This window comes from Sinohyriopsis cumingii, chromosome 1 (assembly GCF_028554795.1).
Source record: "Sinohyriopsis cumingii isolate HCF-2022 chromosome 1, ASM2855479v2, whole genome shotgun sequence".
In the NCBI taxonomy this organism is placed as follows: Eukaryota; Metazoa; Mollusca; class Bivalvia; order Unionida; family Unionidae; genus Sinohyriopsis; species Sinohyriopsis cumingii.
Genome location: NC_142961.1, coordinates 133,695,860 through 133,721,728, shown reverse-complemented (window position 1 = coordinate 133,721,728; position 25,869 = coordinate 133,695,860). Strand labels below are relative to the sequence as shown.

The following is a 25,869-nucleotide window of genomic DNA, read 5'->3' as shown; positions in this document are numbered from 1 at the left end:
ATAGTAGTAGTAGTAGTAACATATTAGTAGAGATAAATTCTAACGAGATCTATATTATTATTATCATCATTATTATCAGCATCATCAATCTTACCAGTGAGATGAATAATCTAAATTTTTTATATATATTTAAGTAGATTTAATTCAGTGCTGTGCTTACCTGGTCATCTAATTTATCTTTGAATGAATGCATACAGGTACTCCAAAAATAGGCACCCTTAATTACCTCCACTAGGCTTAAAACTCCTTGCTAGATAATGTTGTCTTTCTCAAAGTGAAGAAATACTTACATATGTACAGATTTACATTGGTATGCCTTTGACCATAAATTTGATTTTTTTTACATTTGAAACTGTATCCTAACACTGTGTGCAGTGATGGAAGGTGCTTTGTAATTTTTAATCTCTTGTCATTTTAATCCTGACAATATATTCTATAATGTTGCTCACATCTGTCCATCCATCCCTACATTATATCCAACATACTCTGTAACAAGGATACTATGGACTGAAACCAGATTTGATCTGGAGCCTAATAACACAAATATATTGGCAAAATTTGATCTGGAGTCTAATAAGACAAATATATTGGTAATATTTAATCTGGAATCTAATAACACAAATATATAGGTAATATTTGATCTGGAGCCTAATAACACAAATATATTGGTAAGATTTGATCTGGAGTCTAATAACACAAATATATTGGTAATATTTAATCTGGAATCTAATAACACAAATATATTGTTAAGATCTGATCTGGAGTCTAATAGCACATATTGGTAAGATTTGATCTAGAGTAAATAACACAAATATATAGGTAAGATTTGATCTGGAGTCTAATAACACAAATATATAGGTAAGATTTGATCTGGAGTCTAATAACACAAATATATTGGTAATATTTAATCTGGAATCTAATAACACAAATATATTGTTAAGATCTGATCTGGAGTCTAATAGCACATATTGGTAAGATTTGATCTAGAGTCTAATAACACAAATATATAGGTAAGATTTGATCTGGAGTCTAATAACACAAATCTATTGGTAAGATTTGATCTGGAGCCTAACATGACAAATATAAAGGTAATATCTGATCTGGAACCAAATAATACAAATATATAGATAAGATTTAATCTGTGGCTTAATATCAAAAATACACTAATCAAATTTGATTTGGAGCTTAATATCACAAAGACTTTGGTCACAATTTGATCTGTGGACTATTATTATAAATATACTGGTCAGAGTTTATCTGGGACTTAATATCAGAAAGACATTGGTCAGATCTGAGTTTGTTTCACTGTTTTAATGTCAAAATGTTTCAGACTTAAGCCTATCAACTAATATGTTTGCCCATGAATGAAAAATTTTGTTAGCTCTTCAGAACTACTTTAAGGACATTCTAGTTTGAAATGATAATCCTATAGGACATACTAGAACTGCAAATAGGTCGAGTAAAATGTGACTTACTCAGAAGTGGACCCCTGTTTGACTTAGCTAAACAGATGACTATAATTTCCTTGCCAAATCTGAGCAGAAATTAATTTATAATACACAAGTGTATATATTTTATTGTTAATTTTCATATTGTGCAAAAATAAATGCATGTGCAAAGCTGCTTTTGCATTACCTCTGGAAATAAAGGTGTAAATTTACATACAAGTGCAAGTTGTTCAGATTACTTAATTTGCATACCATGTATACTTGTGTAAATTTTAAACTTGTATGTAAACTAGTACATGTAAATAGGGTAAATGACATAATATAAAATGCAAAAAGACACAAACCCAGATGTAACTATATATATAAATAGGAAAATGAGGGTCTATGCTATCTGTTCTTCATATGATTCCAAGCAAACACAAGCGACCCGGATCTTCCTGTTTATCATGTGATAGAAAATCTGGGTCTGTCCTGTTTACACTTTGGTGTTTGCCATGCAAGAGTAACATGAGAACCCTCCTTTACTGAGTATGCCTATTATTTACCATATGTACTTGCTTATTAGATGAGTCCAACTGCAAACTGTTGCATAATGTGCCAGCAGATCTGGGTCTATGAAGTTTGTTAGGGGTAATCAGTAGAACAAACAACATATACCCTGATCTACTGGTGCATTATGCTATGGCTGATTTGGATCTATCTTGTTTGCAGTGAGGCCAGACTTTTAAGTGAGTATATACAGTAAATAGAACATAACAAAACTTATAATACTGAGTTTAATGATTTTTTAAAAACTTTGACCTTAATTTAGGGTTGTGGAATGCTGGACTAACATACGGACACACATATAGATGTCAAGGTTATCACTATGTCCAGCTACAGCCAATGTTATCACTATGTCCAGCTACAGCCAATGTTATCACTATGTCCAGCTACAGCCAATGTTATCACTATGTCCAGCTACAGCCAATGTTATCACTATGTCCAGCTACAGCCAATGTTATCAATATGTCCAGCTACAAACAATGTTATCACTATGTCCAGCTACAGCCAATGTTATCACTATGTCCAGCTACAGCCAATGTTATCACTATATTCAGCTACAGCCCATGTTGTCACTATGTCCAGCTACAGCCAATGTTATCACTATGTCCAGCTACAGCCAATGTTATCACTATGTCCAGCTACAGCCAATGTTATCACTATGTACAGCTACAGCCAATGTTATCACTATGTCCAGCTACATACAAAGTTATCATTATGTCCAGCTACAGCCAAGGTGTGCTTTGCAAAAATTTTAAATAGCTCCCATTTACATCACTGCTCACCACTTACAGCTAAAATATCTCCCATTATAAAGATGCTAGAAAGTGGCGGGTTATTGTTTATGGCATTTCACATTTCATTATTAATAAGTTCTGAGAAAAGTTTCAACTGAACAATGGATAAAATCGGAACCCAAGGGTAGCTGATGAAATTATCCTTGAAGTGAGAATGGAAGGTATCATATCCAAAATGAATGCAACATAATGGAGTACTAAACAGAGGTGTGTGCAAATAGAAAATATCTCTGGCTTATGTAAAATTATACTAAGGATAGGCATTCATACTTTACATACAGAATTAACCCATGTAACAATCATCAGTGTTACAGCTAAACATAACATTTAATCTCAACAAGGTACTCCTTTGTTTGATGAATAACGAATTGTTGTCTATGGATTTCTGGAAAATGACTTATTAGAGCCATATGGCAGAAAATGGACCATCATTAAAAGTTACCTATATTTATTTTTCTGTAAGTACAGCTTGCGGAAGCTTGGGCAATCACTCATTTAAATATACCCTTGTCATCTATCTCATTGCACCCTAATCCAGATGATGGCAACTAGTCGTTAGTGAAAAAAGTAATAAACAAATAAATAAATAAAAATAAATCTTTAAAAAATAGCACGAGTACAAAGACTGTAATACAAGTCACAAAATTCATGTAAGCTCATTTACTGATATAAATTTTAAAATAATTTAATTTTTTAAAATTTAATTGTAATATTGTTATAACAAAGTTTATTCAATCATGATTTTTGAGTAATCTACACATTGTCATAACAAAATTTTCAGATGAAAATTATTGACTGCTATGGATTTTTACAATGGCGGTTCAGCGTCAGACTGGGTCAAGAAAGTCAATATTGGATTGAACTATTACTAGTGCAGGAGGAATCAAGGTACGATTGCATGAACAAGAAGTCGTGCACATCTTCATTCATCTCCTGTGTGGATGTTCAACTATGAATGGGATAGAGGAGTAATATACAGCAAGTTTTATTCTTAGCTTCTACATAAGACATTTCTTCAAAATGACAATTTAGCATGACGTAAAATTTAACTTAAATAAATCTCAATTGACAGCTGTGTTTCTAGTCTTTTACATGTATGAAAGCACATATTTATATGGGAAAAATAGGTATTAAAAGATTTGTCAATATGCACATTTCTGGGAGGGAGAAGGGACTCTGGCAATAACAACAAGTAAGTATTACATTATCAAAATTAGTCCCCCCCTCCTGCCACATTTTAATATCAGTAATACCATACATGTTGCTACTGCACAGCCAAATTTGTCAGTTTGGCAGGACGTCTGATGATCCCAAAAATGACCAATAAAAACATGCATAAGGAATACTCACCCTCACAGAAGAGCAGGAGTCTACTGTACATAGTCATGTTTTGAACAATGATGAATGGGCCCAGTGAGAAAATGCCTTTACTTTGATGGGCTGACAAACAAAGGCAAAAGGAGAAAGCAGTGTCAGAGTACCAAAATGAGGCTTTCATCACATCCTCCAAAGAGGAATGAGACAGACAGGACCATGAGGCTCAAACCTCATGTGCTTTAATTTTTAAAAAGGAAAGGTACCTATCAGTAAGGAACTGGTAAGCTGTCTTAATGCAATCCACCTAGAAATGGAGGAAGCTTAAATATCAGCTGAAACCTTAAAGGGGTAAAAAAGACATTTCCTATTGTTCCTTGATCCTTTAGAGACTGCCAAGTGAAAATGGACAGCCCAAACTGGACATAAAAATCTATCTTGGTCATCCCAATCACAGATATGGCTCCAATTGATGATCACGATTGGGAGTGGAGCAACCAAAGGAAGCTGTTTTTTTGGCTAAAATCCTGGTTGGTAAAGGAGAGAAACCAACCCATAATTTCCAGTGAATTTGATAAAGCCCTTCATCTCACAAATGCAAAGGCCAGCAAGAAAACCATCTTGATGGTAAGGTTTTCAAAGGAAGCTTCACCCAAAGGTTTGTAGTAATAATAATAATAATGAGGACTTTGTAAAGCACCTAATCTTTAGAAGCTCTAAGTGCTTTACAACATTAGACAATGACTGTAAGATAAAAGACATAATGACATGACTACAAAAACAAACACCATGAAATTAGAAAACATAAAAAAACATGCTGAGAATATTTAAGGTAGGAAACATTATTAGGTCTTTAAGTTTGTAGGGTTTATTTACAGATCACAAGACAAGAGAGATTTCATATAGGCATTTGAGATATACTGGTCACTGCAATTTGAAATATCTGATCAGATCTGCCAAGTAAGAATCCATCCTGATGGCAGAGCCTTTTGCAAATTTTTGCATGTTGATAGTAAATACCAAGCATTGTTTCTCTCTGAAAATGAAGAGATTAGAAAATAGGCTATTGCACTCACAGAGGAATGGGTAGGATTGGCACATTTTCTACTGTGGTAATTGCAAAAGAATCACCATCATATACCTTAAAGGTTGATCTTCTCCTGGTTTGAGTGATACACTTGGCAGCTTTGATCAAAAACTTTTCCTGGCAGAGATCATTTGAGATGAGTCAAGCATGAAAGTGGAGAATCTTGGGCTTGTTAAATAGGAGAAAGTCCCTGTGTTGTGACAGAAAGTCCCTCTTCTTAGGCAAGGTCCTGGGATGGTCCACTAATAAATCAAGTCCTGGGATGGTCCACTAACAGTTCAAGTCCTGGGATGGTCCACTAACACATCATGAAGGTTGCTGAACCACATCCACTGGGAACACAGAGGGGAGAGCAAAAGGAGCTGAGCCATAAAGTACCTGACTTTGTGAAAGACCTGTGGGATCATCCTAGAGGGTGAGAAAGTAAACAGATGATCCCACTCCAGGCTTAAGGCAGCCACTGCCCAAGCCCTCTGGTCGAGGAATGGGGAAGCATAAAAGATGATCTTGTTTGTTCAGTTTGGTGGCAAACAAGTCCACCATGGGTGTTCCCCAAAGATGGAACTGGGAGTCTACTACAAATTGGTAGAGAGACCATTCCATGAGGACTATATTCCCTTTCCTTGACAGACTGTCTGTCAGAATGATGTTCAAGTTGGGAATGTGGCACACTTGAAGGAATATTCCTTCTAAAGCTATAGAGCAAAGGAGGTTCCAAACTTCCTGGCAAAGAGAAGGTGCATATGTGACTTCTTGTTTCATGACATAGTCCTTAAGTTTACAAAAATTATTTAGCACACAAGATGATAATAATTTGCTTGTTGACCCACAAAAGCAGTGGCTAATTTTCTTTACAAAAAATGTGTTAAAGCTGACTAATGATAATAATAGTAATAATAATAACAATGATTTTATTTAAAGAGGGTAATACAATTAGCTGATGAACTAATCTACCTTGAGGCCTTCATACAAAGGAACTTATTTATATACACATATACACACATGCATACATATATTTAGTAGCATGTACATGTATGGACACAATACATTTACTTTCTTTCCTTTCACTAGATGGATACAATACTTGCCTGTACATACTGAACCCACATAGTCAATATACATGCAATATGCAATTAGTGACAAATAGATGAGTAGTATATTTAATGATGTCCAGAGTCATTTATGAATAAAAATACTGTTGTTTTCATTCTCATTTTAATTACCTCTCTGAAGCCACTGGATATATTGGGTTTGGGAAAAGGAAATAGAGTGGGCATTTCTAATCTCAACTAAATACTATTCCAGAGCAAAGTTGTGAATTTTATACTGTTTGGTAGACATGGATCTCAGGTGGGGAATATTACCAGGTAGCCTATACTTAAATAGTGATTGTACATATAAAGGAGCACTATTATTGGATATCCTATACATTAACTTGGCTTTTCTCAACTGGATTTGATTTTTAATAGGTAACATTTTAACTTACCAGTTAAATTTTTCCTGCTTTTTGTTTGGACTAATATTAGCCAAAATGTTAGCTTTGCTATGTTCTTTATCATTTGAATGACTCCATATGTATTACAGAAATCTACATGGGGTTGAATCCTTTTGAATTGACCCATACTGTATTACAGTAATCTGAATAGGGTTGTATCAATTGAATTGCCCCATACCGTATAACAGTAATCTGAATAGGGTTGTATCATTTGAATTGCCCCATACTGTAATACAGTAATTTAAATAGGGTTGTCTGAAACTGTTATAAAATAGTTTTCTGTGTCTTTCTGGGAGAAAATGTCTTATCCTACTGAGAAGCCATAAACTTGAATTAACTTTCTTACTCATATATTTTATATGATCAGTCCATGAAAGGTTATTATCAAGCAAAACACCATGTAGTCTTATCATAACAGATCATTTGCAAATTTATATCCTTCCACGTTAGACATAGTTCATCACTATCATGATTTGTTCATTATTGCCATGTTGAAATAAGTAACATTTTAATTTTACCAGTGTTTACTACCAAGTCATTGCATGTGCACCCATTGTCCAGTTTGTATTTAGGACATCCTGTAAAGAAATTTCCAGTTCATGCTTTGTGTTTTGGGTGTCTGACAATGTTGTGTCATCAGCATAGAGATTTGTCGATGACATTGAACCCCCCAGTAAAAAAGTTGAAGGCTAATAATAAATAATATAAATAGTATTGGACCTAGAATTGAACCTTGTGGGACTCCATATCTAATTGTTAAAGGTTCAGATAGAATATCATTTACATAAACATGTTGTGTTCTCTCATTTAAGTATGAAGTAAACCATCTAACTGTGCTTTCATCACATTGGTAAATTTTAGGTTTTCTCAAACAGAATTTCGTGATCCACTATGTCAAATGCTTTCCTGAAATCCACAAATACAGATCCTATTATTCTACCTTGATCAAGTGCTTGAAGCCATTTATCAGTCAGGGAGATCAAGGCAGTCTTACATGAATGTTTCTGTCTAATGATTGACTGGTTAAGGTGTTACAGTAAGTGTTTGGTTACATATGACATGAATGAGTTATCGACATGTTTTCAATCAATTTTGACAAGTTTGAAAGTATTGCGATTGGTCAGTAGTTATTATCATCATCCTTAGGACCAGATTTATGAACAGGCATTACATTTGCAGTTTTCCATATTTTGGGGACAGATTACGTTACAAACAAAAATTGATTATGAATGTTATGTTATCTGAAATAGTTAAGGCAGATGATTTTATGAGTCATGGACCAATCTAATGAAGTCCTAAAGCTATCAAGCTTAATGAGACATTTTTTAACAAAGTGTTTTGATACTGGTGGGATAAACATATCTCCGTTTTCAGTGCATACAAGTTGTTTTCAATCAATGGTTCCTTTCATTTTGTGGTATAATGTTCGTAAAAATAATCATTGAAAACATTTGCACTGACAGTGTCATCAGTGACAATGGTGTCATTTACCAGAGGTGAGTGAATTTTACTGTTCTGAGATTTGTGTTTTCCCCCAATGTGTCCACTGAAAACCTTCCAAACAGAAATTCATTTGCTCTTTCTGTTTTCAAGCACTGATTGACATTAAGTATTTTTTTTGCTATTTTAATCAATCACTGTACCTGTTATCTTAATTTCTCCAAACTTTATATTGTGTATATTTCCTATAGCCTTGAACTGGTCTTGTGTTTTCATGGCATCTGTGATTTCAGTAGTAATCCAGTTAGGTTGGATTACAACAAGGCAATCCCCAAAAAAAATATGAAGATGGTGTTTCACACATTCCTGGGATGTATAGGTTTCTCACACAGGGATGATTAAACATTCTGGAAGATTCTGGCTCACCTAATGGGAGGACAAACTTTTCCTCATTCAGTCTGGTGTTTTTTCCTAATGGAAGAGGACTAGCTATGTAATAACAATAGGTATGGTATTACTGATATTAAAATAGTCAATTTTCAAATCCATTTTTTAAATTCACTTTTATTTTGTTCACTGATCACTCATTCATTTTTCTGCATTTTGCATCTGAGCTCTGTTTTATCACAATGTGTTCTTAATTTAATTTTGTTCATTCTACAGTCTGTTTGCATTCATTCTGACTTCTTTTTTCTGACTTCTTTTTGTGCTTTACTGAAAACATTCAAGGTCAGTATCAAGCATTATGCACTGGTAATAATAACTGAATAGGACAAAGTCGAGAACTGACTTAAATTCACAGTAGAATAAGACCGGTTTTCATTAGATAGTTGTTACAAAAGCTTATGGGGTGGTGTGATGGGTTAGACACATAACACAATTAACTGCAAGAATTTACCACAAAATGAAATTTTGAAGTGCCCTGGATATTTATTATAATGAATTTGGTACACATACTTTAAAGTCTAATTTACAAAGTATGGGAAAAATCACATTTGATTCAGCACATATAGCAAAAGAGTGTAAATAGACCTTGTTGTGGTAAGATATATCAGGTAGACAAAACAGAACATATTCTATTCCACTGGATAAGTTAGACAGAAATGAACAATCAGAAACAATGCTTGATAAAAGTAGGCAAGGTGATGGGTGCCATTTACCTGCAGATCTGGGTTCCAATCTCCGTAGAGTACAAATTAAAAATTCTCTAACCTGTATGATAGTATTATTTGTATTAAAATATTAATTTTGCCTACTATTATCAAGTATTCTTCTATAGGAATCCAGGGAGAGCAATTTCTGTTCTGTCTGGTGTATATTTATAATTTTCTATAATTAATTCTATATATACCTTGATTTCTTTCATTGGAATCCGGAATGACTGTGTAGATACATGAGAATTAATTACTAGGTCATCATGTGAGTGTGTCTGCTACACACAAGTGCATATAACACTGATTGAGTAACATAATTTTTTTGGCGATGTGTGCTTAGTCGTGAGAGAATAAGGGTTCATGTGTGCAGGCAAGGCGATGGGTGCCTTTTACCCTCAGCCTGAATTCAAACCTCCGTAGAGTACGAATTAAAAATTCTCTAACCTGAATGATAGTATTTTATATATATATATATATATATATATATATATATATATATATATATATATATATATATATATATATATATATATATATATATATGTGTGTGTGTGTGTGTGTGTGTATATATATATGTATATATAAATCACAACATAAACTTTGCCATGAGGAGGGTGGGTGATTCCAATCCCACACACTGGTGAATTGAAACTTGGTTCTAACACACCTGTGTGACTGTAGGAAAAAGTTCATATTTTCAACACCAATTTTTAATTTCAAAATCTTAAGTTTCCAGAAGCATTTAAAATATTTTACCTGTAATGTATATCTGTACACTGGGTGTCCTCTTGTCCCTTAATCCAGCCCTTGACATAAATGTCACTCATCTTTTCTCCCGTGAAGAAAGCATCATCTTCAAGTACAACATCATCTGTATTCCAAATAATACACCTGAGCTCATAACTGAAAGAAAAATAGTGTTATCAAAATGTTTTTATTTAGAAATAAATTAAGTATTAGAAAAGCAAGAGCCTCTCAAACAGACTGAGTTGTTACTTTTGGAAAAGAATTTCTAAATTATCCAAGATAAAAGTGCTTTTGTTTAATTACCGACTGTTGAAATTTTTAAATACCAACTGTTGACATTTTTAATTACCGACTGTTGAAAATCTTTGATTTTCTTGAGCAGTAACAACATTTTTAAGATGGCCACAACTGTAGCCATGTCAGATGTAAGATCAGAACCAGTTCTGTTTAGGACTAACTAGAGATAACTAGAGATAAAGTAAGAAATGTTTCAGTGAAAAGTCTGTGTCAATATAATCATCCATTCAAGAGGAGTAGCAATAAGAAGATTTTCGAAAGCTCCACCATGGTTGCTATATTGGAAGTCAAATTAACATCATTTTCATTTAGGACCAACTAGACACCATAAGAAGTCTTCTGGTGAAATCTCTTAGAAGGAGCAGTGATAATACAGTGTTCAAGATGGCTGCCATAGTGGCCATGTTGGATATCAGGCTGGTATCATTTTCATTTAAGACCAACCAGCTAACATAAGAAGTCTTCTTGTGAAAATGCCTTCATGTTATGACTTTCCATTTAGGAGGAATAATGATAACAATATTCTGAAATTACTGCCATGGTGGCCATGTTGGATGTCAAATCAGCACTATTTTCATTTGGAACCAATTAAACCAAAGGATGCATATATAAGAAAAGTATTATGGCAATTCTCAGAGCAGTAGACATAACAAACTTGTGATAACAGCTGGATGGATGACGGACAACTGGCTACCCTCTTCTGGTCCTTCACCTGTAGATCTTAAAAATTGATAACATAATATTTTAAAAATTTGTTATTTAAAAAAAAATTGATTAATGTAAGCATTAACAAGAAAAATAGAACGGAAATTTACTTGTTTTAGTTTCAGATACTTTTTTTTTGCACTTACCCATTTTTGTTTCTCTATCCAGACACATCTAGTGATCAACCCAGTCTGATTGATTGAGTGACTAATTTTACAGTACACCATCACTAAAAGGCTATATTGTGCCACAAAAAAGTTATACAAATAATAATACAAAAAAGCAAACAAAATGTTATATGTCTACCTCTAGCAGTTGTATCAAAAACATATTTAGAAGCTCATCTCCCATATCAAAAGTGCAAAAAATACCCACAAGGCCACAGTAGAGAATATAATCAGGTCTTGGGACTCAGCCTAATGCATCTGTATAGCATTTGTCTGACTGGTTCTAGTTTTTATTTTTGGAGCTATTGTGTTTACAAGGAAGTGTTAAAGATGTCCAGACCATGAATGGATGAATGGAACAAACAAAACCAATATGTCTCCCATGCAAAGGGGAGTGGAACAAAAGAAAAGGTTTAATAGCTAATTTACCAGACAATGTGTGTGTGCATGTATATGTGTGTGTGTGATCTTAATATCTTCTGTGAGCATACTAAAGTGAGCCTTGGACCATGAGTTTGAAACTAACAAAACCAAAACGGTAGCTACATGAAATGTCAACATCTGAGAGAGAGAGAGAGAGAGTGTGAGAGTGTTTAACTAGAAAAGGTGCCATAATAATTTACATATTTATTGAAAGCAGTGGTTGAGTAGTTTAAAGACTGACAGATCTTTGATGTTTATTCAGGTTTTAAATACTACTTGTCAGACAGTTCTATGTGGAATTCTGACACCTGCTGGTTATTAGTGTGTCATGTTTGATCATGAAATAAAGAATTAATTTTATTTAAAAATCCCTTTTAGCTTAATAAAGAATTAATTTTATTTAAAAAGCACTTTTAGCCTAATAAAGAACTAATTTTATTTAAAAAGCACTTTTAACCTAATAAAGAACTAATTTTATTTAAAAAGCACTTTTAGCTTAAAATTCGTTTGATGTTTTTCCTCTACCCATGACAGAACTATGGCAATTTGATGTGATCTTGTGCAATGTGATTTGCCCAAATGACATCACTTGGTCTGATGTCATGGAAGCTGGCAAAGAAAAATTGACTCTTGGAGGGGTGGGTGAGTGAAAATTTTGTGATATGCAGGGTTATAGTGCTGTTGAATGTGTGGCAATGGCATTTCCTTACATTTTTTGCTTGTTCCATTACTTCTTTATTTAGCACTACACCACTGGTGATATGTACATTTACACTCTAATATCTCTATACCAATTAACTGAAATTTTTAGACCCTGCATGCATTAATCATATTACACAATAAACTGAAAGTATTGGACTTGAGGTACTCAGGTCTACCTGTATAAAATTAGGGATAAACAGTCATGTCTTAGATGATGTACTGATGATAAAACTGACAGTAGAGTAAGGCCACTATTCACATCCTCAGATGCTCAAATAAAAAAACTGTTATCCCTAAATCCTCAAATTCAAATCTGTTATCCTCAAATACAAAACCATTACCCTCAAATCCAAAACTGTTATCCTCAAATCCAAAACTGTTATCCTCAAATCCAAAGCTGTTATCCTCAAATACAAAACTGATATTCCCATACTAATATACTTTTGAACAAGTCAAAAATGGTCAAAAATGTTAATCTTTCAGACTCCTACATCACAATAACTATTATGGGTTCATGACATCACACTAGCAATTGTGTCCCACAGATCTTTACAGCTGCAAATTTGGATGTTTGACCATTGAAATAGTGTCACTTTTCCGGGTGTTAGAAGGGCCCCCTTTCTTAAATAAATTTGTATGGAAATTAAATAGTGGTCTGAGACCTGGTTGACACTCACCTCTTGGGTTTACGAGGACTGATATCCACAGCAGGTCCTGGTGCAGGCATGTCCATTGGAAACATGTCTACCCACATCTCTAGTTTTCCCTAGACAAGACAAATTAAACTAATGGTATTCTTCTGTAAATTTCTTCCAATGGTTATAGGTATAAACCATATTTCAGATAATTTATAATACAGTTAAAATGATAATGTAAACCATAGTTATGATTATAGGTATACTTCATGTTTCAGATAATTTATAATACAGTTAAAATGATAATGTAAACCATAGTTATGGTTATAAACCATGTTTCAGATACTTTCTAATGCAGTTAAATTTGATATTCCAAACCACAGTTTTGGGTATTGACCATGTAAGATAAATTTCTAATGCAGTTAAATTTGGTATTGAAAATTAAAGTTATGGGAATAAAACATGTTTCAGATAATTTCTAATGCAGTTTAATTTGATACTGTAAGCCATAGTTATGGGTATAAACCATGTTTCAGATAATTTCTAATAGAGTTGAATTTGATATTGAAAGCCATAGTTATGGGTATAAACCATGTTTCAGATAATTTCTAATAGAGTTTAATTTGATACTGTAAGCCATAGTTATGGGTATAAACCATGTAAGATAAATTTCTAATGCAGTTTAATTTGATACTGTAAGCCATAGTTATGGGTATAAACCATGTTTCAGATAATTTCTAATAGAGTTAAATTTGATACTGAAAGCCACAGTTTTGGATATAAACCATGTTTCAGATAATTTCTAATAGAGTTAAATTTGATATTGAAAGCCATATTTATGGGTATAAACCATGTTTCAGATAATTTCTAATAGAGTTAAATTTGATACTGAAAGCCACAGTTTAGGATATAAACCATGTTTCAGATAATTTCTAATAGAGTTAAATTTGATACTGTAAGCCATAGTTATGGTTATAAACCATGTTTCGGATAATTTCTAATAGAGTTTAATTTGATACTGTAAGCCATAGTTATGGGTATAAACCATGTTTCAGATAATTTCTAATAGAGTTAAATTTGATATTGAAAGCCATAGTTATGGGTATAAACCATGTTTCAGATAATTTCTAATAGAGTTAAATTTGATACTGAAAGCCACAGTTTTGGATATAAACCATGTTTCAGATAATTTCTAATAGAGTTAAATTTGATACTGAAAGCCACAGTTTTGGATATAAACCATGTTTCAGATAATTTCTAATAGAGTTAAATTTGATACTGTAAGCCATAGTTATGGGTATAAACCATGTTTCAGATAATTTCTAATAGAGTTAAATTTGATACTGTAAGCCATATTTATGGTTATAAACCATGTTTCAGATAATTTCTAATAGAGTTAAATTTGATACCGTAAGCCAGTTATGGTTATAAACCATGTTTCAGATAATTTCTAATAGAGTTAAATTTGATAACGTAAGCCATAGTTATGGTTATAAACCATGTTTCAGATAATTTCTAATAGAGTTAAATTTGATACTGTAAGGTACCACATACTTTTGGTAAGCATACAAGTTTCACAAATATATTAGGAAATGAAATTCAGGAGACTTTTTTTAAAAGTACATTTTTGTGAATTATAAATTTACAGAAAATTTAAGTTGTGAAAATGGCTACATTGTTCAAAGTTTTTATTGTGCTAAGACTTTACACTCTGTAGCTGTCACCTGTTCTATTCCAGGTTTCTCTGGGTTGTATAGGGGTCTGGTTTCCACATGTTCTGGGACCAGTTTGCAGCCCACTTTAGGTATCTCCTCCCAGTGGTTCAGCACTGCCAAGGCAAGATGTTCCTCTGTTGCTCTTCTCGAACCTGGAAAGACAGGCATGTTACTTTCATATTCTTGTGAAGAACACTGAATTAAGTTGCCATACATTAAAAATATTATAGGCAGTGCTGGCCTTATGGGTAAAACAATGTTGGCTCCAGGCTGTGATTTCACAAGGTCAGCTGCAAATGGGTACCCAATTTACTCCAGTTGTCCCAGCTGCATAGGAGAATCAGTTTTGCTCTATACATGCATGTGATTTGCTCTTACTGTCCCAGATGGAAATGGGTACTATCTTTGCTTAAGTTTTCCCAGCTGAGGCAAGAGGCATACCCTGTGATGGACTGGCACTCCATACAGATTTAGTTACCATATATACTTGCTTATAAGTCGAGTCAAACTGCAAGCAACATAGATCCTGATCTGCCATATGATAATGCGCCTTCATTATCAGGGTATATACTGCTTGTTCTACTGATTATTCCTAACAAACTGCATAGACCCAAATCTGCCAGTGCATGATGCAATGGCAGATCTGGGTCTATGCAGTTTGTAGATGGACTTGACTTATAAGTGAATATATGAATTTCTTTACATAATGAAAACTAGAAGAAAGATTAGTAGGATCTGCATAACAATGTTGATTGACAAATTGCTGACATTCACACCAGTTTACTCACCCAGACTTCTGGAGTGTCCATTCAGCGTATATTTGGGTCTTTCATTTTTCATATACTTTTATTAAAGCGACACTAAAATCTAAAAATAAGTACTGTGAAAATGATGAGGAAAGCTAGGCATGAACGACAGAGAAATTCCATCACAATCTATCTCGTTTCTTTTAGATAATTTTAAAGGCATAAAAACTTAATTCATTTTTGTTAAAATCATAGACATTTAATTGGTACTGATGATGTCATAGATGAGAAAAAAACTTGTGAAAAATTGACATCTTTTGTTTTAAAAAGTAGTAATTTTTATCTCATTATTCAAATTAAAAGATGTGAATTCACATTTGCATCATTGTTTAGATAAGATAATCACAAACAAATTTAGAATTTAAATAATTTTAATAAAATTCAAATCTTTTAAGTTCAAAATTATACTGACAAATGATTCTCACATTTTATCCAAGCCTTTTCAACTGTTGTGCTTGCAATAAACATATCCAAAATAAGATTTCCTTCCTTCATCTTTCCATGCTTCATCTTTTTTTTTTTTGGGGGGGCTCATTTTCAATTCATAAAAACTAAATTTAAACTTTTCACTCATCAGTAACATAGGTCAATTATATTTCTTTTCACTTAAAATGTTTTTTATCTTCAATATATTAATATTCATCTGAAGCTACTTTATTTTAAAATAAAAAAATAAAGTGTTTTTTCTTACATTAAAATAATATTCAAATTATTTAAAGTTTCTTGTTTTATGATACAGATTTATTTGGCTACTAATTTTCTAACATTTATGTAGTGCTAAATAGCCATAAATGTGCTGATGAGCTGTTAAAATCCTATATGAAATACAGTTTTCAGCTTCTGTTAGATAATCAAAATCAGAAAAAGGCAATAAATTCACAATAACTTTTTATTCCCCTGGCAAATCTTCAACTGAGCATAACTTTACAAGTACTTGAGAGATTTTTTTAATGTTTTGTTGATTTTCGTTTTCAAAAATGTCCATTCATTCTGATTCTCCTTAATGTTAGACTTTGCTAATTTAATTATTTTGTCTTTACAAATAATTATAGGTTTAAAAAATATGAATTATATAAATATTCAACTGATTTGGAAGAATAAATATTCTGGAAAATAAAATGAAGAATGCATTGCTTTTTGTATGAAAAATTAATGGACAGAATAGTAATTCTGATCTGTAAACATTGACAGTGTACAGAATACAGAATACAGAGAGAATTAGAGAGTATGACAAACTGCTGGCAACACTGTATTAAGCACATTTCTACAAAGCACTCTATTGTCTCTTAACTTTCAATATAAAAGAATGGCAACTCTAGTTACCTTGAACATAATTTAATATAAAAATGATCAATCTGTATTCCTAATCAGCATAAAATGGTTTATGGTAGGGGTTTTCTTAACAAAAGAATATTGATAAAAAACCAAAATTACCTGTTATGTATATTGAAATTAATTGTTTGTCTGTTAGTTTTAAAATATATGTAATTCCATTACATGTTATTGTAATGTAATGTAATGTAATGTAAGTAATTGTTTACTGTCCTTTGACTTGATTTGTTGAAATTTATTTCATTGATGTAAATATCTAATAATAGAAACATTGTATCTAGTTGATGACCTTAAAATCAGTGACAGTTTTGGTAAACAACTTTTTTTAAAATTTTAATAATCTGTCTCAGAGTAAGAATCATTGGGTTGAGTCAAGGTCATACTTGGACTACATGACTTGAGGAACTCTTGACCCCCATCCGGGAATATGTTTTGCATTTTAGTTAGTCTTATAACTGATGTTATGATAAGAATTCTATCAGTCATGCCTTAACACTTGAGACATCAAGTTGTTTTATGTTGTGACCAGTTTGGGGCTGAAATTTTAGTTTTCTTCAAATTACTGAATTCAAGTGATTGTTTTCATTGGAAATACTAAAGTGCTCTGATAATTCTTGGACAAAGACATTTACCGGAATTAATACAGAATTCAAAAACTGGAATAATATTTTCTGTGATTCAACAAGAGACTGTTGACACATCAATTCAATGCTAACAGTGAGCCACTTAGAACTTTTCATTTATAGGACTTGTGTTTTATAATTCTTGGATTACAATTTGGATTTCATTTGCAATACCACAAGTTCTTTTTTCAATTTTTTTTTACTTAATAGTCTAGGGAAATAAATTGTTTGTTCAATTTTACAAAGCTTGTTGTCTTCACTCTTTTCTGTTACTTATTTTAAGAGCATAGACTCAACATAATATTTTAATCTTCTGTCATGCAAATTTTTTGGTTGGGGAGTGAACACACGTTTGTATTCTTCACAGAGACCTTAAAATGTAGCAAAATTATTCTGAGAATCGGCCATATTAACAACATTTTGAAACATTCCCTAAATTAAAAAAATTCCCTTAAATGTTCTTTCTCTGAAAACAAGGTGTGTTTTAAAATCTAATACAGCATTTGAAACATTAGACAGCCATACATGAAATGTACACAAAACTTAGCACATTCATGTAACAATTCATCTAACATTAAACAGGCATAACATCAAATGTACACAAAACTTAACACATTCATTTAACATTAGACAGCCATACATGCAATGTACACAAAACTTAGCACATTCATGTAACATTAGACAGCCATACAATATATGTACACAAAACTTAGCACATTCATGTAACATTAGACAGCCATACAATATATGTACACAAAACTTAGCACATTCATGTAACATTAGACAGCCATACAATATATGTACACAAAACTTAGCACATTCATGTAACAATAGACTACCATACATGAAATGTACACAAAACTTAGCACATTCGTGTAACATTAGACAGCCATTCATGAAATGTAGACAAAACTTAGCACATTCATGTAACAATAGACAGCCATACATGCAATGTACACGAAACTTAGCACATTCATTTAACATTAGACAGCCATACATGCAGTGTACACAAAACTGAAGCACAGTCAAGTAATAATAGACAGCCATACATGAAATGTACACAAAACTTAAGCACAATCATGTAATAATAGACAGCCATACATGAAATGTACACAAACCTTATGCACAGTCATGTAATAATAGACAGCCATACATGAAATGTACACAAACCTTAAGCACAGTCATGTAATAATAGACAGCCATACACGAAATGTACACAAAACTTAAGCACAGTCATGTAATAATAGACAGCCATACATGAAATGTACACAAAACTGAAGCACAGTCAAGTAATAATAGACAGCCATACATGAAATGTACACAAACCTTAAGCACAGTCATATAATAATAGACAGCCATACACGAAATGTACACAAAACTTAAGCACAGTCATGTAATAATAGACAGCCATACATGAAATGTACACAAAACTGAAGCACAGTCAAGTAACATTATTTACAGGATATTAGAAATATAACTGGAAGCTAGTGAGACCATTAAATTGTGTGATATTAATTCATTTATTTAATCCATGTTTTATTTTGGAAGAAATAATTGTTATACCTGGCAACAAAATAGGCCATATTAATCCAGTCTTTTTAACATGATAATGAGGGTAGATATAATAAAAAACAGGTAGAAGAAAGTAACAAGGAAACATTATCATTATATTTTTCCCAGTTATCAATACCCCTCTTCCTTACAACCTCCCCCAGCCCTGCAAGCAGAGGATGGATTCAAATTCCCAAACTGTTGTACACATTTGAAGTCACCCCCCACCCCCCACATCACAAAGTTTTAAGTCTCTATCTCAGTGAATTGTTGTTGTTGTTGTGGGGTTTAACGCCATTTTTCAGCACGATAGGCTATACATGGCGGCCAGTATTAATGGTGGAGGAAGAACCCAGAAAACCCCGGAAAGAACCACCGACCCACGAGAAGCTACTGGCAAGCTTTCTCACATGCCCACATTGGCTGAATCTTAGACTCGAACTGCCGCAGACAGAGGTGAGATGGCAGTGATCCGTAACGAAGAGCGCTTTAGACCACTCGGCCACTCGGGGCCCCCTATCTCAGTGAAAGGCCATTGCATGACGTTATAAAGACTTTATAAATACACAAACAAATGGGCAGGATAAAATAATTACATCTTTACTTTTCAATGCATGGGAATAATAATAATAATAATAATAATAATAATAATAATAATAATAATAATAATATTAATAATAATAATAGTAATGATAATAATAATAATAATAATAATAATAATAATAATAATAAATTTTATTTCAGCACTTTATACCTATGATAATGTTAAAAACTATGATTCTGCAGACAATAAAATACACATGATCAAGTACAGTCAACATAGTCCACATTTAGGTATATCAGAGATATTAATGAAATATTGACTGAATTTAGTTATTTCTGTATCCACCATTAATCTGTGGTAATTATAATTGCCATTTGTATGCTATCATGTAGACTGTTATATGTAAAGACCAATGCTAAAATCAAGTTAAATATGATTGAGTTTAACTAAACTTATTTCCAGATCCCAAAACTGAATAATCAACGCTTGAAAACTTAACAAGAGGCCAAAGTGGGTCTAAGATAGATAACCCAGGTAAGTGATATATGTAAGACAGCTCAACTGGGTAAGTGACATAAGTTAGCTCACTCAGGTAAGTGAAATGTAAGACAGCTCACCTAGGTAACTGACATATGTAAGATATCTCAGCTGGGTAAGTGACATAAGATAGCTCACCCATGTAAGTGATATATGTAAGACAACTTGCTGGGTAAGTGACATATGTAAAATATATCATCTGGGTAACTGACACAAGAGAGCTCACCCATGTAAGTGATATATATAAGACAGCTCTCCAGGGTAAGTGACATATGCAAGACAGCTCATCTGGGTAAGTGACATAAGACTACTTACTGCGGTTAGTGACAGAAGATAGTTCACCAAGGTAAGCTATATGAAAGCTATATGAAAGACAGCTCACATGGGTTAGTGACATATGTAAGAAAGCTCCTCTGGGTAAGTGACATAAGACAGCTCAACCAGGTAAGTGACATGTAAGACAGCTCACCTGGGTAACTGACATATGCAAGATAGCTCATCAGGGTAAGTGACATAAGATAGCTCACCCAGGTAAGTGATATATGTAAGACAGCTCACCTGGGTAAGTGACATATGTAAGAAAACAGCTCATCTGGCTAAGTGACATAAGATAGCTCATCCAGTTAATTGATATATGTAAGACAGCTAACCTGGGCAAGTAACATATGTAAGATAACTCATTTGGGTTAAGTGACATAAGATAACTCATCCAGGTAAGTGACATATAAGACAGCTCACCTGGGTAAGTGACATATCTAAGTCAGCTTGCCTGCACAAGTGACATATGTAAGACAGCTTGCCTGGGTAAGTGACATGTAAGACAGCTTGCCTATGTAAGTGACAGTTGTAAGACAGCTTGCCTGCATAAGTGATATATGTAAGGCAGCTTGCCTGAGTAAGTGACATATGTAAGACAGCTTGCCTGTGTAAGTGACATTTAAGACAGCTTGCCTGGGTAAGTGAGATTTGTAGGACAGCTCACATGGGTAAGTGAGATTTGTGTGACAGCTCACCTGGGCAAGTGACACATGTACATTTTTGAAAACATATTCATCCATGTATTAAAATTATGGAGTGAGGTTAAAGTTTTTTAGCACTTAAAGTATTTAAAACAAATTCATACATGTAGTGAAACTGTGGATGGAAAAGAAAAGTTTAGAGCACTTATTTGCCACATTGTCTGTTGGACAGTTTTCCCCCTCCATTTACCAAATGTAAACCATGACTGCATGACTTACTTTCATTCCTTTGAGAAAAGACATCTTCAGTATTGCTCAAAAACATGAAGATATATGATGGTAAGATGTGTACTTTCTATATAATTTCTTAAATAATTTATATTTGAGCTAGCTAGATGTGAATCTGAACCCACCATGATTAGCAAATATCACATGAATTATTAAATCATGCATTTAAATCTATGTTCCATAGGTGCTAAAAGATAGTGGGAGAAATGGTAGGCATCTAAATAAATGTGATATCTAATGCCATTACCCATGAATGAAATTAAATGCTATCTGTTTACAATATTCAGAAAATCTGGAATTTGGTTTGTTAGTTCTTTTTTATGTATGGAAAATGTCTAGGGTTGGCATCAGAAAAACTTAGGAGTCCAGCTATTTGGATTAATAATGATAATTAAATCTACCAGTGTTATAAGAGAAAGATTTTTTTATTGATTTATTGTTATATTAAAAACAAAAAATACAAATATATATTTGAAGTTAATTTTGATTAATGTCATTTAATTATGAAATGTAACACAACAATGCATATACTTGCAATAATATAAAAACAACAAATATTTGGGAATTGTATATGGCAATACCATTTCAAGGTTTTCAGTGGCTCTGGTTATTTTCTTTTGTGTAATGAGATTTAAGTATGTTGCTCAGGACACAATGCAATACCAGTATGTATATTCATTTTTAAAATTACATACATGTCATTGTTTTCCACGGTATTCTTATCCATTTCTTTAATCTAATCTTATGTGTATTTGATTTGCTTTGTATGTTAGTTTTTTTTAAATTTTATTTCATTACATGCTATTGTAATGTAACATTGTTTGTTGGACTTGACCTTGTCCAAAATTGAGTTAATTTTTGCTGGACCCAAATTGACTTGTTTTATTTTATTCATTTTAAACAACTAATACATGACTAAATTATTCTCTATATGTATGGGTTTAGAATCAGTTTTATTATTTACAGAAGAAGTAAATATCTTTATTTGGGTCTAGGTTTTGGAATTTCCTAAGTGAATTATACATAATCCAGGTTATTGTTTTGTAAACATCAGGATCATTTTAGAAGGTCATTTTCCATTAGGTAAATTTTAGTTTGTTTAGAAAATGCTAATTGTGACCTGAGGTCAAGTAGATTATATATAATGTAACTGAGATGATTTTATCAGTTGCTTTAAGATCTAGCACCTTGAAATTGTATATCATGTTGTGTCCAGTTGTGCTGAGTTTTATTTCTGCAAATTATTGAAGTCTAGTGATTATTTTCTCTGAAAATACAAAAGTGCTCTCATAAAATTCTTGGATAAAGACTGGAATTTATAGTGAATTCAAACCTGGAATTATATAACTGTGATTCAACAAAACGACTGTTAGCACAGCAACACTCTAGGAGCTATAACAGACATCTCATTGCCCTCAGTTTTTGGATTTATTCAAGACTTCTACTGAATTTTATTCAAGACATTAAATTACTAGGACTTGTGTCTGAAATTCTTGAATTATTTTTGGATTTAATTTGCAATACCATATGTTCATTTTTTATTTTTTTTCACTTTGTATTCTAGACAAATAAAGTATTTGTTAAATTTTACAAAGCTTGTGTCTTTCACTCTTTTCTGTTACTTATTTTAAGAGCATAGACTTGTAACACTACTTAGAATGTTACTTGTAACATATCTCTTTTAATATTTTCATCAGCTTTAAATTTCAAATCAATCGATTTATTCCCTAACCTGTAATATTTTTCTAATTTAAATTACTTGCTTAATTTGAATGTTTTAATCATGTATTCTAAACTTATTTTGTAAAATTTGTTTTAATTTTTTCCACAACGGGGAGAACTCAGCATAATTAGCATAATTAGCAAAAAGCTGTAATTCTCAACAGTGCTCATCATAGATTACTTCCATTGTTTAAGCAGAAAATCTGCAAGCACCCTATTTTTCTATATTTAGTGACGATGGCTCTGTATCATTTGCACACAGTTCAAAGCCTCCTATGCTAGGATTCTTTTCCTCAAATTTGATGAAATTTTAGCATTTTTTTAAAACAGTTATTTAAAGATTTTTCCATTTTTACCAACATTGGCCATATTTAAATGGTGAATTGGCATAAGTTTTATAAGTTTAAAAGGTTTTTATATCATAATGCTTTCTGTCATGTTTAGTCAAGTTCTATTCAGTGTTTTTTTTATGAGAATTCATTTAAATATTCTTCTATTGTTAGTAACAGTGGCCATATCTGATGGTGGATCAGCATCGTTGTTATACCAAATTTAAAAGCCTTCATGCCATGATTTTTTTCTGTCAAGTTTGATCAATTTCTAGCCAATAGTTTTGGTGAAGTCATTTTTAAAAAAATTGTTTAAAGTGGCTTTTCTATTTTCAGTAACTGTAACCAAAAGTCGAAGACAGTTTCTTACAATTTGTATCAAATTGAGAAGTCTCCCCCTTCCAGGTTGCTTTCTATTAAATCTGATAAAATCCTATTCAGAACTTTTTATGAAGCTGTTTAAAGGGATTCCTGATTTGTAGTAAAGTCAGCCATATTTGATGGTAGACCAGCATCCTTTGTATGAATTTCTAAAGTTGTTCATGTCATGATGGTAAATTTGATCAAACGTGGTCCTGTGGTTTTTTAAAAGTTTTAAACAGCAATTGTTGATGGATGCAAAACAGATGATGCATGACTGATGCAGTGTTTTGCCATTTGCTTTAAGTTACCAGATCAGCTATTAAATAATGCATGAAAATGTACTCACAAATACTGGAAAATGGACATTCCAAACTCCTATGAATCATAAACCAAATCAATGTGATTGCAATAATAATAATAATAATAATAATAATAATAATAATAATAATGTCTCTATTTAAAGAAGGTAACTCAAGGTCTTAAGACCTATTATTATTTGTAAATTAAGGCTTTAATTGAGTTACTTTCTTTAAATAAGGACTTTGTTGTTGTTGCAATTATTATTATTATTATTATTATTATTATTATTGCAATCACATCCGTTTGATTCATCATCATACAAATTCTCTCCCTTTCTCTTTCTTGAAAATAACTATTTTAAAGTGAACAACTCTAAAATTTCATTACTAAATGTAACAGTCATTACTAAATATAACAATCATTGCTAAATGTAACAATCATTACTAAATGCAACAAGGAGAAAAAAAAATCACTCACCAAAACACATTTTGTGTATTTGATAAGAGAAGGCTATGAACATCAACCATGCAAGTCTGATAAATATTTTATTATTTTATGGACAATAAATGATGACACTAACTGGATATTAAATTAAGAATTTATGCATGAAGATGCACATCAATGTATACAATTTGAAGTGATTTTCATTATTTGAATCCTTACCAATATAAAAGTATGAATTTTTCACAAGTTGGATACACAAATATTGGTGATAAATGTAGATAAATCCTGAAAAAGGCTTCACAACAAACTGAGCCTGTAAGTTGGGGTATATGGCAATCTCCTGTTGCTTTACTTTCCATGTTATAATTGACCATTAGGGGATAGGGGTTGAGGGTTTCAGGTGTCCCTACATCCCTCCAGGGTATACACCATGTGCAGGCCCAGGGTTGTTGTGAATTGAAAAGTGAGAGGTGTCCAATCAAAATGACTTAATTCTTATTTAATTGATTGCACAAACTAGATTCCAGGGGAGAGGAAAATCTTTCCTTCACCAGTCTGTAGAGATAAGACAGCTTCAGATTCTCTACTAACTGCCCTAATTATCACAAATTTATTTTACTAAGATAGTGATGGAGATAATCAAATTTTCTTCACAAATTACTCAAGAATTTTCTTTTGATGTCCATGAAAACATGGTTATGTGCATGGAAGATTATATTTCACCCACAACATTCCAACCAGTTTCCCTGCTAATGTAGATTGGCAGGCAATCCAGTGTTTATTTCCTTGCCTGTTACATTATTGAGCAAGAAAGGGGATTTATCTGCCTGATTCGTTTGATAACCCCTCTAAACCTGCCGATAGGTATCTATCTGCCTAGATTAATAAACTATGAAGAAAGAAGGGCAGATTGATTGGCCTCTTATTTTATTTCCATTTGCAGATAATGGCAAATTTTCAATCTATACAAAAACAAGTTTTTAAGTTATAACTGGCATCATCATCATCATCCATCCATACAGCCCAACATTATTATTATTATCATAATCCTTCCATCACCAATTAATGTCCACACTTACTTAAAAGTTGAGTCAGACATCAAACTGCAAAGACCCAGATGAACTGTCACATAATGTGCTGGCAGATTTGGTTCTATGCAGTTTGTTAGGAGTAATCAATAGAACAAAGACAGATCTGCCTGGGCATTAGGTGATGGCAGATCAGGGTCTATGCAGTTTGTTAGGAGTAATAGTTAGAACAAACAAACAAAGACAGCTCAGCATGGGCATTAGGTGATGGCAGATCTAGGTCTATGCAGTTTGTTAGGAGTAATAGAACAAACAAACACAGTTCTGCATGGGCATTAGGTGATGGCAGAGCTGGGTCTAAGCAGTTTGTTAGG

At 32.7% G+C, this 25,869-nt stretch overlaps 1 protein-coding gene across 1 annotated transcript in view; it reads right to left on the bottom strand.

Moving 5' to 3' along the window:
• Positions 1-25,869, bottom strand: part of LOC149807887 (otoferlin-like) — a 480,268-nt gene that overhangs the window by 39,318 nt on the left and 415,081 nt on the right. The window contains exons 39-41 of the mRNA XM_089962251.1: positions 14,679-14,821; positions 12,997-13,085; positions 10,035-10,181 (exon numbers count right to left, since the gene is read on the bottom strand). Coding sequence (XP_089818377.1) covers positions 10,035-10,181; positions 12,997-13,085; positions 14,679-14,821 — 379 coding nt within the window. The remainder of the gene's footprint in view (positions 1-10,034; positions 10,182-12,996; positions 13,086-14,678; positions 14,822-25,869) is intronic.